Here is a 17,694-nt window from a genome sequence, read left to right as displayed (position 1 = left end):
ACATACAGTACCATTGCTTTGTGTGCATCATTATCACAGTATTACTAGTTAGTGGCAAAGCATGTTTACAATTACAACATCGTGTGAAAAGGTAGATGTGAGCATCATCCCAAGAAAAAATATATATAAACATAATTGTAATACAGTGTTATAGAGTATTCCCCAGCATTTTCTAACCTCAATGATTGTCGGACAGATATCAGGCAGGTTGTTAGAAAGGCCCCATACATGGGCCAATAAGCTGTCAACTCCCATGTGTAGCAGCCAAATTTGTAGCTCTTAGCAGCCAGTGTTTGACTAGAACATCATGTGAACATTAGACCTATATTTTTTGCAAGTGGTTCTTTTGACAATACACCAGTCGTCCTTTCCTCACAAGGTAGTGTTCCCAGATACTGTCGCATCAAGATCTATGTCCACAAATGCAGAGTTCCCATATGAGAAAATATAATTTTATAAAGCATATATATAGGCTTTGAATAAGAATTGGTAATATAGTAAATAAAAAACGGGATGGTAATTTAATCTGGTTCTTGACAGTGCAGGAATTCGAAGATACTGAAGATGGTCGCCCAAGAGCTCTGCTGCGCTACTCTGCATGGTGGGGGGGGGGCAATGGAGGGAAGGGGTTGGGATTTTTGATTAATGGGGTTTAGTTCTCTTTTAAAAAGACTTAAATTACCAAAATGTGGCTGATAAAAACTACCAATTGTCTCACCTTCAGACCCAGTTGGCAGTTTACTGTCCTGTGTATAGGATCCTTAGGGAAAGCCTAGCCAAAAAATTGGCCAGACATCTATAATGCTAGTTGTAAAATCCTGCCAAGAAAGGACCGCATCAAAGCATTGATCTTGTTTGCCTGAGGGTACCATCAGGTTAAAGAAATGCCAACCAGGGGACAGAGGGTATACTACTTGGTCCTAGCTTTGCCACCTTTTCCAGTAAAAACTACCAGCCATCCTACATTTTTTTTTCTTTCTTCCCTATTAATAACATTGGCATCAGGCACAATTTGTACTAGCCAGGTGGCAACCCTACTTCTCCCAATGTCCTGCCAGTAGGGTTGCCACCTTTTCTGGAATAAAAATACCAGCCTTCCTATATTTCTATGGTTTTTCCCTATACATAACTGACATCAAGCAACATTTTTGCCTGCCCCGCAGCTGCATCCTAGGCATGTAGGGTTGCCACCTGGCCCGTATTTTACTGGCCAGGCCGGTAAAAATGATGGTTGATGCCAATGTTATTAATAGGGGAAAAAGATAAATATATAGGAAGGCCGGTATTTTTTCCAGAAAAGCCTACACAGTGTACCCTTAGATTCAGACCTGGTGGAGTGTAATCATGAATGGAACTTTCTGGAAAGTTTATATTAACCTTCCCTTTTAAGCAAGACTGCTGATTATAACTATTACTTTAAATAATAAATATCCTGCGTGCCAAATAATGGTTAGTCAATGCATGTTTTATTACAAGTATAATGCATGTTTGTAATGTGTAACTGACATATAAATAAAGTTGTGGAAAGAAAAAAACATTTTGCAGCCATTTTATTTTTGGGCAAGAACAACTAACGATCGTAGTGATTTAACTGGACTAAAGCGATAGAAAGAGCGAATGTGTTTAATGGGTATCATCACGAATCTACCTATTCAAAACAAACCGGTTATCTACAAAATTAAAATGTTCATATACGTCTCCTTTGTTGCACATTACAGTGGGCTCTGCCCTCATTTAAAATGGAGCGGCGGCTAACTTCCGTTCCGGGCGAGGCTCAGTGCGGCTGAATGATAGTGGCTCATTCTGCTTCCTGTGCTTTGCTGTCTTCTCTTGGCGCCGGTCACGCTTTGGAGGGACAATGTGGTCTATGGATTTTTTAGACGATGTCAGGAGAATGAATAAAAGACAGGTGAGCAACTGGACATGGAAGCGTGAGCGTTTGAGGGACGTGATAGTGGGATAGATCATGGACAGGAAACAATTTACGGACGAATAGGAAGCAAGACGCATTGGGGACAGTGGCTAGGGAGCCAGGCAGTTACAGAGGGATTGGGTACAGACCACTAGTGAGTGAGTGAGTGTGCTGGGCACAGTATGCTCACAATCTAAGGCGCCATAGATAGCGGACAGAGAGCCTGGGTAAAACAATATTTGTATTTCTGATAGAGGGGCTGGTGACAGAGAGATCTAACAAGCATTTGACAGATATGCCAACACAGGCTACTAGACCAGTGATCCCCAACCAGTAGCTCATGAGTAACATGTTGCTCTCCAACCCCTTGGATGTTGCTCCCAGTGGCCTCAAAGCAGGTGCTTATTTTTTAATCACTGGCGTGAAGGCAAGTTTTGGTTGTATAAGAACCAGGTGTACTGCCAAACAGAGCCTGATGTATGCTGCCAGTCAGTGGCGTAACTAGATATTACTGGGCCCCACAGCAAATTATTTTTCAGGCCCCCAAAATGTTTAGAGGTTGACTTGTTTCTCCAATATTTATTGAATTTGTATATGAATTAAGGCCTCATGGGGCCCCTATACCTCCTGGGCCCCCCTGCAGCCGCAGGGTCTGCTTCCTCTATAGTTACGACCCTGCTGCCAGTCTACATAGGGGCTACCAAATGGCCATTTACAGCACTTAATTGCACCAACCAGGAACATTTTCCATGCTTGTGTTGCTCCCCAACTCTTTTTACTGAATGTTGCTCACAGTAAAAAGAGCTTGGGGACCCCTGTACTAAAGGGTCCTGATATAAAGGTAGTCACATACAGCTGCTCAGTTCTAGACTACGTTTCCACTTTTTCAGTTTGGCTCCCCCATTTGTGTTGTTTTTCTCTGCCACCTCCAGACTGTGTGCAAATACTACCTTTTCATGTCTGTCTCCAGCATACAACTGACTGAGGGGCTGCCCATGAGATGCAGATGACAGACAGCTGCATGCAGAAAGCATAAATGGTGCAGGATCAGAGACACAGGTGGCAGTTGATCATCAGTGGCATCATGTGCTAAGGCCCAGGATGATGGGCACACATTATAATAGTTTCTGTATGGAGAAAGCATGGTGCCCCTGATTAAATAGGTACAGGAAATTATATGGAAGCACTAAGATTCATCAGTGGGCCAAACAAGGCTTTGCTCAGTTATCAGGAAGGACCCCTTTGCCAGGTCAACATTAAATACATTTTAAGTACCCGGATTTTGTTTTTCCGGAACTGAAAATATATTTTACATCCCTGTACAGGCAAGCAGTATCTCTTTTTCTCAGATTGTACATTTTCACTGAATGTACGCTGTTTTGATGTCATTCCCTGGGAAAGGTAAAATTGGGGTTCTTCTGCACAATATCCACTAGATGTAGCTGCCAGAAAGACATGCTAGATATAACTGTCAGAGGCATTGGATGCAATACTAATAAAAGTTGGTAGAGTCACTGGCCAGAAGATGCTAGAGGCAGAGAGGCCAAACACAACTAACTGGGATTGAGCACATAATGCTAGATACCGTTGACAGGAATTGAGTACAGTATCGTAAATCGGTAACTCATGGGGGTGGATGATTGTCGATTGCTAAGGAAAGGTGGCCAACAGAGAATCTCTGCAAAGGATGCTGTTATACTTTTATAGTTTATTTGGTCTAAACAAGGTCTTTCAACCATAAAGTTGAACCCCTGAGTATATCTCCTGGCATCACTGATCCATAGAAAGGCAAGAGAACCAGGCCCGAATTGGTGGAAAGGCCACCAAGGCCCGGGCCTAGGGCAGCAGGATTTTAGGGGGCGGCATGCTGCCCAATCACACCCACATGGTTCAGAAACACTGGGGATGCGCAGGAGATTTTTTAATACACCAATCTACATTGTTCCGGTCCCGATGATGAAAATTTGCACGAATAAAAGGGAGGGAAAGGGGGCAACTAACATGAGCGGGCCTAGGTGTGCCTGCTATATAAATATGACCCTGAAGGTAACCCCCATTGCTCTTGCAGATTTTGCCTCTGGAGCAGGAAAATAACTGTCCTTACTCCACTGGTAAGAATTTCTTCACCAAAATGGGCAGCCCTATGCCTAGCAATATTGTTTTCCTGTAGATATTCATGTTTCTCTTAAAGGCTGTGATGGAAGTATTGGACTCAGGAGTTAGAAACTGCTGAAAAGGGGACGGGTAAAATAACACTTCCAGAGACAGCTGATACAAGCACTAGGCATTAGATTGAAGTTCATATAAGATTGTAAGCTCTTTTGAGCAATACCCTCTTCACCTCTTGTTATTGGTTGCTTTAAACAGCAATGGATGAAACCCTCATTTTTGTCCAGTTAACCCTTATTAATTAAGACAGATAAGCTCACACTCTGACAGTCAGTATTTGACTTTGCCTCTGGATTTATCCAATTGATAAATAGTTTTTTTTTTTCACAGCTTTACTATCAGGTCTTAAATTTTGGTATGATCGTGTCTTCGGCTCTGATGATATGGAAGGGTCTGATGGTGATCACTGGCAGTGAAAGCCCTATTGTGGTTGTCTTGAGGTATGCACAGTAATATCTCTTTTACGTTGTCTTTTAGGGTATCTTTTTGTTCTGTTGTAAGTTTTGTTTTGGTAAAATGCATTTATTATATGATAAGAGAGCAGCAATGTAAAGCAAAGTGGAATATGCTGGCATTATCTAAATCATGAATAATAATCAATAAGCCTAGATTTAAAATCTTAGAACAAGTATAGGAACTATTATCTGGAATGCTTGGGGCCTGGGGTTTCCAGATAATGGATTTTCTGTAATTTGGATCTCCATATTTTAAATCTTCAGACATTTGGATAAACCCAATAGGATTGTTTTGCCACTAATTTGGATTCCTGCAGCGTAGTTACTATCAAGTACAAGGTACTGTTTTATTTATACAGAAAAAGGGGAAATCATTTTGAAAAATTAGAACTATTTAAAGTATATCAAAATGGAGTCTATGGGAGATGACCTTCCCTTAATTCGGAGTTTCTGGATATCTGATTTCTGGATAAGGAATCCCATACCTCAATTGTCATACACTTATGTAATTCAAAAGAACTGTCACTTATGAAATATCCATTAAACAGTGATGAATGCCTAATTATATATTGCATATATGTTTCATTATTTTTACTTAGTTTTTTGAGATATAAATGGTTTCTTAGTGTGCTTCTTCATTCTAACATTTCTCTTTAAACAGATCAACCATGTTGTGTGTCAGTAGCACATTATAAATTGGTGACACCTGCTGTAATCATCCTGTTTACAGTGAGTTGGTTGCAGCTGCAAATATAATGTTAGGCGTAAGAAAAATAATAAAACTTAACTGTAATATGCACTTTTCAGTACTGGTGTTGATTTATCCATGTATAGCTTAGTAAAAATGTTTTCGGTGCTTCTTTCTGACCGGTAGCTTACTGTGAACCAAAGTCACCTAATTTTGTAATTGCTACAGGGGTTTTGTTTTAGACTCAAAACTTGGACAGATATGCAGTTCTTTTGCCCACCAGCTTAATACAGGAATATTATGCGGAATGTTGTAGGGTTGTTTCTGTAATTTGGATCACCATACCTTAAGTCAATTATAAAATAAGTAAACATTAAATAAACCACCTATATTCATGCAGCTTAGTACAAGTACAATTTTATCATTATCTTTTTTTTTTTTTTAATCGACTTATTTCCTTAAAATAAATGATGTGGGAGATGGCCTCCCCATATTTTGGAGCTTTTGGATATCTAGTTTTAGGGTAAAGGTGGCCATAGACGCACCAATAATAGTTGATATTGATACGATATATACGATATTCTTTGTGTCTATGGCGGGAGATGAGCCGAACCGATATTGGCAGAAGACATCGGTCAGCGTCAGACTGGCCGGAAAATTTTGATTGGGCTCCTTTAAAAGGCACCCGAACATCAGCCACTGTAGAATTCTATTGTTTCTACCTGTATATCTGACAATTCAGCTCTAACAGTTAGTTAGTATTGAAAACAAACAATCTTTTGCCGGGCAGATCGTAATTGTAACGTCTGTTGCCACCTTGGGATCCCATACGTTTATCTAGAAAGTTAAGTCTATTTATATATTTACTGAGCTACACTCTAGCATTAGTACGGCAAATAAATAGGAAGCTTAACATAATCTTGATGCCCAGTATCAAGACAGCCATTAGAAACTTTTATACCTCGGGGACCTTTAGAAGAGACACTGGGGTCCAATTGATACTTAAGAGTAGAAAAAATATAGATTTTTTTTTTCAAGAACATTGCAACAGTTTTACCCCCGTATCACCCCTGCCTCCCATAGCTTCCTTCAAAGAAGAATCAAACCCCCTGCTTAAAAATAAAGTCCCCATCCACTACCCCCTTCACTTCTCTTACTGCTTCCTCCCCGCATATTCCACTATTTAAAAAAGTGTCCCTGTCACACTGACCTCTCCATAAAGAATAGCTTCATATCTTTGGGGTTCAATACATCCATGTGATCAAAAGACTGGGGATATGACTGCTTATGTACTTTCCTTTTCAGCACTATTAGTGTTATATTTCTATCTTAGAACAATAACATTTGACCAACACAACCTCATCTTTTATTGACCTCAGCTTATTAAAAAAAAAATCTCTGCATCATCAGCTGCCGGCTAATGACAGTTATGCAAATTTCACAGATAATAATATTTTCTTGCTTTCATATTACTAAGACCTGCCCTAAAGGTTTTGCTGATAATAACCTTACCCTTTTGCTTATCACACTTGCTCATTTATTTATTTTTCAGAGTACAGGTATATATCTATTTCTGAGTGATGGCTTAATAAAGTAAATACTCACAGCCCCTGACATCTCTTCTCAAATTAATAGAGATTACTTTTAAAGGTCATTCACTTCTCCGATCAGTTGTCTTGGTTTTCATACAACATGCCTTTCTGTGTGTAAATATCAAGATTGTAAGATAGCAGCATGAGAAACCTTAAAGAGTATTATGGAAGTTGGTGTGTCAAGCACAAACCAGAGGATTTCTTTTCTTTTGTGTTTGTTAAACCTATAGAACAATCTTTTCCTAAACACTGTCATGGTAGTGGCATAATGTATGGTAGAAGTTAAGGAATCAATTAATTATTTAGGACACAACTACTTAGAAAGCAATGTATTTAAGTAGCAATGTATTGCTTTATATAAATAAAGCCATATATTTCACAAATAATGTAACATTTTCTTCACTTCTCTTTGTTTTAGTGGCAGCATGGAGCCAGCATTCCATCGTGGAGACTTGCTTTTCTTGACCAACCGTGTAGATGACCCTATCCGAGTAGGGGAGATTGTTGTCTTTAGAATAGAAGGAAGAGAGATACCCATTGTACATCGTGTCCTAAAGATCCATGAAAAGTAAGTGCAGGCTTTAATGTAATCCAGTATGGTAGGATATGTGTACCTAGTTACTTTATACATGTAATAAAGGTACTGGCATTTAATAATGCTCCCATCTTGTATAAGTGTTTGTACAGACGTAGGCATCCCCTTCTTTAGGGAAACAATGGGATTTCACAGATATTGTGCCTACCCATGAGGAGTCTGAAACCTTAAAACATTTTTATGAAAGATATGGCTTTAGCACTAATATTAAGTGGATCTATCTATATCACTGCTATAATAATATAGTTATAACAACTGTACAAGGTGGTTAGAAGATTAAAGCACTTTAAAAACTGGGTAAATAGATGCAATATGAAAAAAGTTTTCAATATAGTTTGTTGGTGTTGGCCAATCAGTAACTTGAGGTAGGGTCATATGGGTCATAACTGTTGCTTTTGAATGTGATGATCTGTGTGCTATGGATCAAAAGCAAACTCACTAAACTGGTATGTCTCATGTGGCTGCCCTTAAAGGGGATGTTCACCTTCCAAACACTTTTTTCAGTTTAATTGATTTTATACCATAAACACTTATGTATGTTAAGTTTAAAGTTTAATATTCCTGTCTCAGTTACTAAGTGATCCAGCATTCTGATGTTGTAATTTGCTACATTTAGTTGATACAATGAGTTTAGTTGATACAATGAGTTGATACATTTCTCAGCAGTATCTGTGGAATATTAGCAACTATTGTATCAATTCTAACAGCTGCATTTCATGAAACTCAGGAATTCTGCTCATCAGGCTCTCTCCTAGGACCCTTATTATTCTTGCTCTATACTTCCTCCCTCTGCAAATGAATCAGCTTGTATGGTTTCCACTATCAAATGGTTCTCTATCCTCCAACTAACACCAGTAATATCGCGGAAGTATCCATCATAGCTAACAATTCCACTATCACCCCAGGCCCGGTGCCTTGGTTTTATCCTAGTTTCTGCCCTGTCATTCACTCCTCATATCCAGTCACTTATTAAATCATGTCACTTCCACCTAAGGAACATATCCAAAATACCATCATTTATCACCCAAGATGCTGTCAAAATTCTTATTCACTCGTCATATCGCGTCTAGACTACTGTAACTCTATTTTAATTGACCTTCCCCACCAGAGACTGTCAGCTCTCCAGTCCATAATGAACACTGCCGCTAGGCTCATACACCTCAGCAACCGCTCCTCCTCTGCCTCGCCATTCTGCCAATCCCTGCACTGGCTTCCACTACTCAAATAAATTCAAATTAATGACCCTGACATTCAAAGCACTTCATAACTCTGCCCTACCCTACATCTCTGAACTCATCTCTATATACTCACCCAACCGCTTACTACACTCCTCTACTGACCTGCTACTCAACTCTTCTCTCATTACCTCCTCACATGCTCCCATTCAAGACTTTGCAAGGGCTGCACCCCTCCTCTTGAACTCTCTCCCATGGTCTGTCCGACTTTCTCCCAACCTTTCTGCTTTCAAGAAATCTCTTAAAACACACTTATTTAGAGAAGCCTACCCTCACTCTTAACTACCAAATGCAATACCACATACAGTACCACATCTCTCACCCACTTAAGTCTGATCTTGCCCACTTCCACACATTGTGTATTATTCCCTTCCCTTTAGATTGTATGCTATTTGTGCAAAGGGCCTTCCTGACCTTTTGTACCGGTATTGATTGTGATGCATGTAACTCCATATGTTCTATGCATGTAATTCATGTGATTTAGTTGTATAAACACATTTACTTTACAGCGCTACGAAATATGTTGGCGCTATATAAATACATGTTAATAATAATAAATAAAATAATAATCAGGGACAAAGAAAAACAAATGTATTGACTAAATGTATCAGATTAGAAAAGTCAGCGATCCCCTTTCATAGCTGCTGTAGAAGGTGAAACATCAAACTTTACACTTCAATTTTAGAAAAACTGTCACAAATAGAAAATAGAAAGTAATCGAAAAAGTATTTATTTGAACTATCTAAAACCAACTGAACTGAAAAAAGTGTTTGAAGGTGAACAACCCCTTAAGGGTCAGGGCATACAGGCAGATTCAGCTCTTCTTCGGTGGCGACTTATCTCCCAGAACTGCCTTCCCGCCGGCTAAAATGTAAATTGCCGGCGGGATGGCACTCGGTGCGATTTGTTTTCAGAAATTGCCCGAAGTTTCCTCGTGAGGCAACTCTGAGCGACTTCGGAAAATGAATCACACCGAGTGCCATCCCGCCGGGATAATCAACATGTTAGTCGGTGGGGAGGCAGTTGAGGGAGATTAGTCGCCCCGAAGAATGTCCCTGAATCTGCCTGTGTGCCCTGACCCTTAAAGTTGCTGACTAAGTTTGGTTCTGCTTGTTATGTTAGACATCCAGTCTATATTAGAAGCTATTTTTATTTTCCACAGTCTATCTATTTACCAAGTTTTTATTTTTACACTGAACTGTTACTTGAAGAAGAGTTTGTTGCTGTAGCATAGGGTGAACAGTACAAATATTTATATGCTTTTTTTCTTACTTTTAAGGGAAAATGGAGATATTAAGTTTCTGACCAAAGGAGACAACAATGCAGTTGATGATCGAGGCTTGTACAAACAGGGGCAGAACTGGTTGGAGAAAAAGGATGTAGTGGGACGAGCCCGGGGGTGAGTATATGTCATTTACTGTATTGGAGAAATCGTCTGCTGCAAAGTATAATATCCCTTAAAGAAAAATCACTGCGTTAACTGCAAAATGTTAGGCACTTCCCGGTGATTGGACAGGAATTTGAACCGTTATCCAGCAATCTGTTATCCTTTATCCAGAAAATGCCAGGTTCTATATCGGTAATCAATTACCTGATACCCTGGCTGGTGCTCCTGTTAGCAGAAAACTGCACCGGCCTGGGGTATTTCTGGAGGAGCTCCATAGAGTGATCCTCTTCCTACTACTTTTTTGTGTGTGTGTGTGTGTGTGTGTGTGTGTGTGTGTGTGTGTGTGTGTGTGTGTGTGTGTGTGTGTGTGTGTGTGTGTGTGTGTGTGTGTGTGTGTGTGTGTGTGTGTGTGTGTGTGTGTGTGTGTGTGTGTGTGTGTGTGTGTGTGTGTGTGTGTGTGTGTGTGTGTGTGTGTGTGTGTGCATGCACAGTAGAGTGAAAAGTGAACTTGAAGAAAAAAGCCAGGAAGAGGGGGGGAAAGATCATTTTCTACAGAAGTACCCCAGGCCAGTGCAGTTTTTGGCTGACAGGAGCACTTGCCATGGGTAAGTCATTACAATCACTAGGGGTAACTAACATTTGGAACCCGTCCAATCCTTTCCTTATCTTTTAAGCCTCGGGCATATAAGCATTTGTACCCCACAGATGTAAATATATTTAGAAAAGCAATATAAAGAAAAGCTACTTCACTGTATCTTGCAGATCAAACCTTTTAATGCTAATATGATCAGCTATGGGGCAATGTTAACAACGATATTTATTTTCTTCATTGAAGTAAATCATTGTTTGTTTTACATCCCCAGTTAATAACTTATTCCATGACAGTCACTTGGCTTTTACAGGCAATAGTAGGTGCCTTTATCTCCTATTAGGTGTTCCTAATCTCTTCCTTATCAAGCGACTGACAGCTACATCTTTTCCCTTGCAAGTAATTAAAACTTTTTCTGTTGAATACGCTTGAACATTATGGCCTAGTGATTAACTGCTTTTATTGATTCTTGTTAAGTGGTTAAGGCACAATAAAGTTGCTTGCAAATAACCAGATTTTTCTGACTGTTTGTACAGTAAATAAAAAGGACCACAATAGGGAAATAAGGCAGATGGTAAAGGTACATGAAGTGGGATGATACTCAATTAATTCTACATTACAATTTCTAAATTATATGCTGCTACTAAACTTCCTTCTTTGCAACTAAGTAATTTTACCTGCTGCTGAGTGTTTACCGTTGTGTTTTTAAGCATGCATGTGTAAATATTGCAGTCAAATTGTACATATTTGCTCAATATCAATAATACCTGGCCTTTTATCCTGAGGTTAGAAATGACTAAGCTAGACCGCTGAAAAAAAGTCACAAAAATGTTACTAAAGAAATGTAATTGTGGAGGTAAAGGTAGTGGCCCCCAATGAAGAGCTGCGAGTGCCATCCCACTGGCGATTTTTCATTATAGCCGACAGGAATGTAGGGGAAGGCAGTTGGGGAGATTGTCGCCCCGAAGAAGAGGAGATTTGTCGCGGGGAGACTAATATCCCCTAATCTGCCCGTGTGCCCTTTCCCTTAAGATGGCCATAGATGCAAAGATCTGATCGTACGAATCGAGGATTCATACGATTTTCGGACCATGTGTGGAGAGTCCCGACATTTTTCGTCCGGCGGAGATCGGTCGTTTGGTTGATCGGACAGGTTAAAAGATTTCTGTCGGCTGCCGATAATATCTCTGCGTGTATTGCCGATCGTACGATTTTCAGTGGGAGACTGTCACTAGCTTTTGTCGGACATAACTTTCATACGATTACATCTATGGCCAGCTTTAGGGGATCCCAATTATGGGTCTTTAGCATATCCCACTCTGACCCAGCCCGTCTCTCCCTTGACTCCTTTTTCAAAGCCATGACTGTTATCTATGATGACCCTGACTGTCTCTGCTGATGCAGCAGTCTGTAATCTCAGGCAGGGTAAACAACAGGTTGAGGATTATTGTACCAAATGGTACAGGCTAGAATGATACAGTTTTACAGTTTTAGGCTGGCTGCTGCTATTACGGATAGCCTACTAAACTTTCCTGCTCCATCCTCCCTTGATTCATTTATGCATCTCACTTTCCAAATTGAAAGGAGGCATTGTGAGATACGCCATTAAGAAACCCTTGCTAATGGGTTGTGTTGATACTGTGGGACGGCAGAGCCTAAACAGTCCTGTTTGGATCATGCTGTTTCTACTCCCCAACAATTTTCTTACAATATCCTTGTTCTGGTCCTCTTAAAGTGGGAGGCAGGGAACTTCCTTGACGTTAACTTTGTTCAGAAACATAGCATACCCACTCTACCCCTGGTCCAATTGGTGAAATTGTTAGGTACTGTATCGATGGAAGCCCTATTGAGGGTGGTTTAATGTCTTCCAAACCCCTTCTGTGGGTTGTAACCATTCAGAATAAATTTGCTTCCTCTTTGCCCTTTGTACTCGCACTCCTATGATTCTAGGTCTCCTTTGGTTACAGAAACACAATCCCCAAGTGAATTGGGTCAATAATAATTCTGGTAGACAGGCTATGCAAGTTCATGTCTAAAAGTCGTCCAGGTTCTTGCTACTCCTCATTCGCAGACGTCTTCTCCAAAAAAGCTGCTGAAACTCTTCATCCGCACAGACCTTACAAATGTGCTATGAATCTAGTTCCACGCTCCTCTCCTCCTCAAGCCATGGAGGCGAATATTAAGGAAAACCTGGAAAGAAGGTTCATTAGGCCCTCCCCTTCTCCAGCGTGTACCGGCTTCTTTTTTTGTCGAGAAGATAGCTGGTGGCTTAAGGCCATGCATAGACTGTAGAGGTCTTAATCATTATCCCCTTCCTTTGATATCTGAATTTTTCGATAGATCATCTTTTCCAAGCTTGTCCTAAGAGCTGCATACAATTTAATTCGAATCGGGGAAGAAGTCGACTGAAAGACAGCTTTTAACATTTGTGATGGTCGTGTCGTTTGGCATATGTTACTCCCCAACTGTCTTCCAAGAATTCATTAACAAATTCTAAAGTAGATGCCCTTTCCAGAAGTTTTGTCTCTCACCCTAGCTGAGCCTGATCCTATTGTCTCCATCCATGGAAGTGATTGTGGCTGCACTGAGCCCAGATCTGTATTTCTCCTTGTCTGAAGCCCAGGTTAATTTACCTCCTAACATACCTCAAGGCAAACTCTTTTTTTTCTGGAAAACCTATGCGAGACGATTCTAAAATATCCGGGCTGCAGTAAAACCTGTTCTCTTCTGTCCTGCACTCCCTGTATAATAACAGTTGAAATTAAAAGTAGTACATTGATGCAAATTGTTTATGTTAAAGTAACATTCTTTTCAGTACAGACATTGTGAGATGTCCAATTTTGTTCATTTATAAAAGTGTTGATTTGCATTTCCTAGCCTTGTGTAACATACTGTTAGACACTGGTGCTTTAATGTTTCACACATCATATCTATTGGCTCGTCTCTCGCCATACACGCACCAAATATCTTACAACACAAAGTTCCATACAATATTATTTGTGCATCTACGGCCACCTTAAGTAAATTTGGTCAACTGTAAAGAAGTATGTGTTTGTATTTCAGATTTGTTCCTTATATTGGAATTGTAACCATCCTGATGAATGATTATCCAAAATTTAAGGTAGGTTGAATATAAAGCTGTTCATCATAGTTATATGGTACAAGCTTATATTATTTTAAGTGATTGTTTTCTATTGTTTGAGTAATAGCTCCCATCAAGCATTTGTGTTCCACTCATTTCCCTTTAGGTGGCATCATTACTGTAGCAGTTATTTTATGGACAAAACCACATTAAGAAGTTTGGTTAATAAACCTTTGATTCAATGTAATTGTCTTCAGTTTAATAACTATCTGTAGGTCCAGGCACAGTAATATGACAAGTTTACTCAAGGACATTCCCTCATGTATAAAAGCAATGATATTATCAAGGTAACAAATGTGTTGCAAAAACTGTAATGTTCGAATGGCTCATAGATTAAACATTATTTTTAAAAGAGCTGGGCATGTTAAACATTTTTTTCCCCAATAAGTATTGATTACAAATTATTATTATTTTAAGAATATGGCCTGTGCGGAAATTTCTATATCTACAATATCTGACTTTGCATATACTATTTGGGGAAATGTTTAACCCAGAACCAGCTTCACATCTCCTGAGCTTGCAGATACAAAGACATTCCATCAGTGCATATTAAGTCTCTCCTTCAAAACATTCCTCTTCTAGACCCACCCATTTTATACAAATGATTTATTGTGCTGTTGCTATGGTACAGTTGGTACTTCTGCATGGTGACACCTGCTTGGCATCCCAAGATCACGTGCAACAGCTACAAATTATTTTATTTTATTATAGTGCTGAAACCAACTACTTTGGATTTGTATATATTGGATTAACCTGCCCATGATGTGGAGTTATTCAGGGTAATTACTGACATAAGAAATATCTGTTTAAAGTAGGGATGCACCGAATCCAGGATTCGGTTCGGGATTCGGCCAGGATTCTGACTTTTTCATCAGAATTCGGATTCAGACGAGTTCTTCTGCCCGGCCAATCCGAATCCTAATTTGCATATGGAAATTAGGGGCGGGAGGGAAATCGCATGACTTTTTGTCACAACACAGGGAAGTAAAAAAGGTTTTCCCCTTCCCACCCCTAATTTGCATATGTAAATTAGGGTTTGGTATTCGGCCGAATCTTTCAGGAAGGATTCAGGGGTTCGACGGAATCCAAAATAGTGGATTTGGTGCATCCCTAGTTTAAATGGTTCTTCCGAAAAACTTAAAATCACCACCTGACTATCATACTAATAATTGTATTGTTTTGGTTTGCAGTATGCCGTTCTGTTCCTCTTGGGCTTATTTGTCCTCGTACATCGGGAATGAGGGAGTCCTTTCTTTACAAGAGGCACCAAGAGACTATTTGTGGCAATCATCATCATTATTTGCCTGAATATAAATTGTGAAAGGACAAACCTTATGTGACTGTTTAAACTTTTACATTTGGAGAGCAGTATTTCCTGGCTAAAGAATGGATTCAGTGGACATAAAGCATTTATCTACTTGACCTTCTCTAGCACTGGTTCTCTGCTTTTGCTAGCAAACAGGTTATGCGTTTGTATCTGCTTTTGCTGTTTCTTTTTTTTCCTTTTATTATTTTGTACTTTGGGTGGATATTTTTTAATATTAAAACAAATGCCAAAGTTTCAGTGTTGATATTTTGAAGCCTGTGTACATTATTCAGAAGTGCCTATCTTGGAATTTGTATATGTGCAGTATTTTTGCAATCGCACAGAATAAACTGCGATCTGGACCTGTTTGTGAGTAGTAGTAGTAGAATAGTATACCTTTAACCAAATGTACTTCTGCACAGTTCAACTCTTGCGATATACTCTGTATTTGCTGCTAGGTTCAGAGGGTTACACATGTGCTTGGAAATGTTATCAACTAAATACATACAATTATGGCAGCTGATAACAACACAAGTCAAATACCACTGTTTGTACAGTGATGGAAATCCCTTATTACCTCTGAAGCTTTCTCAAGTGTCTTCTATTTAGTAGGTGTGGTGTGTTTTTTTTACATGTTGTGGTAACTCATTCCTGGTAACTATTTTTAACAACAGCTAGAGGAAGTGAAGCAGTTGTTTGGTCTGTTCAACTTGAAGACCATAAACCGATTTACAAAATCCAGAATGTTTCCCAATAGTGCAATATTTCTTGCTGACTGTCAGAAACATTCTTCTGGCAAAACTGATACATTATCAGATCAATGTGGTGTTTCATCAGAAAAATTGTGTTCAGAACAATAGCAGCGTGTTTAAAAAAAAGTGAATAAAGCTCAAACTAAAGCTTTTGTTTGCATACACACAAATGCATTAGGAACACTGCACATTCTATTCCAAATAAAGTCATGAAGAAAATAAATGTATCATATTTGTTATTCCTTTACAGAAAGTGAAGAAAAGGGAATATTAGGCCGTGTCTGCATTCTTCTATAAACTCAAACATTCGCTGTATAAACTGAAAAAAGATTTTGCTTTCCTTTGAATCACTGAGCTAATATTTAGTTGTATAACCAGTGTTTCTGAGAACTGCTGCACATTTGTGTTACATGGAGTCCACCAACTTCTGGCACCAGTTACATTCTACAATTCTTCTGCATTTCTTGTTTTTTTTCCTCAGAAACAGCATTTTTGATGTCACCCCACAAGTTTTCTATTGGATTAATGTCTAGGGATTGTGCTGGCCACTCCATAACGTCAATCTTGTTGTCTGGAACCAAGATGTTGCTCATTTACTGGTGTGTTTGGGGTCATTGTCTTGTTGAAACTCCCATTTCAAAGGCATTTCCTCTGCGGCATATGACAACATGAACCCGCTGTGTACTATGAGCTATCTTCCATAAACCTGTATTCCCTCACTTGCTAAAAATCCTTCAAACCCATTCTTAAAGCTATCTAATGTATCAGCCTGTACAACTGATTCGGGGAGATAATTCCACATATTCACAGCTCTCACTGTAAAGTAAAAAAAAAAAAACCCTTCCGAATATTCTGCTTATCAACATCTGCTTATAAAATTTACGCCACTGACAACCATTCTCTGAATGCTGCTTAATATTAAAGGAATTGTTCAGTATAAAAATAAAATCTGGGGGAAAAAATGTCACGTCTGATGTCATCATGCTTGGTGCGAAATTTAAATATTTTAAGACGCCAAAACCAATTGCCTAATGTAGGTCTATTGTTAGATAGTTTGTGGGTGCCCTTATTGTCTGGTTTCCTGTTCTTGAACCTTGCCTGTCCCTCATTTGCTGATTCGCTGCCTGTACTGATCATTATAACTGGACCTCTTTCAATACAGCGCTGATCAGGTGGATTGCTACTCGCATTGCTGTGACGTAACCCGGACAAACACGGAAGTTATGTTTTGAATACATATTTTGCGAGCCCAGGAAATTCAATTCACCTATTTAAAGTTTACAAGAAGACGCGCTCGCCACTTATGCTCTTGATGAAGCCAATGTAGTTGGTGAAACGCATAGAGCGGGCATAAGTGGACGGTGGAGTGCTTAGCTCCCACGCATTCCCTTCGTAGAGAGGCAGGTTGTGCACGGGGAAACTGCTTGGAAGGGTAGAAGCGGGTACAAGAAAATCCCCACTATTTTGGAGGGTAACTTATTTATGCCTCCCTGATTGCTCCACGCATCCACCTTTAGCTAATTTTAATTTATGTTTTTTAAGGACATTGTCCAGCACTAGAAATAGTCCTATTTGGTAGTGAGTGTGTGTAATTTTGAGGGCGTTCTTAAAGGTGATTCAAATTAAAAGTTACATTTTAACTTAATTTTGACTGTTGCAATACCATGTTCTGAACTGGCTTGCTTGGGGAATTGATTGGCTACTATATGTCATTAGTGTCCAGTCACTACTTATTTTTCTTCTGGTGTATACATATTATTACAAGCTTGCAAAACAGTGCTATATACAATTTGCTATTGCTTGGTTCTATTTTTGGCTGTACTGATCATTCCGTTACTTGGTTTTCTTCCGGATCCTGACTTTGTACTGCGT

The 17,694-nt window shown here is 39.4% G+C and overlaps 1 protein-coding gene across 1 annotated transcript; it reads left to right on the top strand.

Moving 5' to 3' along the window:
- The first annotated feature begins 1,824 nt into the window (after positions 1–1,824).
- Positions 1,825–16,036, top strand: sec11a.S (SEC11 homolog A, signal peptidase complex subunit S homeolog). Its single transcript, NM_001093665.1, is given in 6 exon segments — positions 1,825–1,909; positions 4,412–4,521; positions 7,235–7,384; positions 9,926–10,045; positions 13,686–13,743; positions 14,955–16,036. Coding segments are annotated over 6 exon segments (540 nt in total). The 5' UTR covers positions 1,825–1,858; the 3' UTR covers positions 15,006–16,036.
- Positions 16,037–17,694: the final 1,658 nt, after the last annotated feature.

Source organism: Xenopus laevis, chromosome 3S (assembly GCF_017654675.1).
Source record: "Xenopus laevis strain J_2021 chromosome 3S, Xenopus_laevis_v10.1, whole genome shotgun sequence".
In the NCBI taxonomy this organism is placed as follows: Eukaryota; Metazoa; Chordata; class Amphibia; order Anura; family Pipidae; genus Xenopus; species Xenopus laevis.
This window is presented reverse-complemented; position numbering and strand designations above follow the sequence as displayed.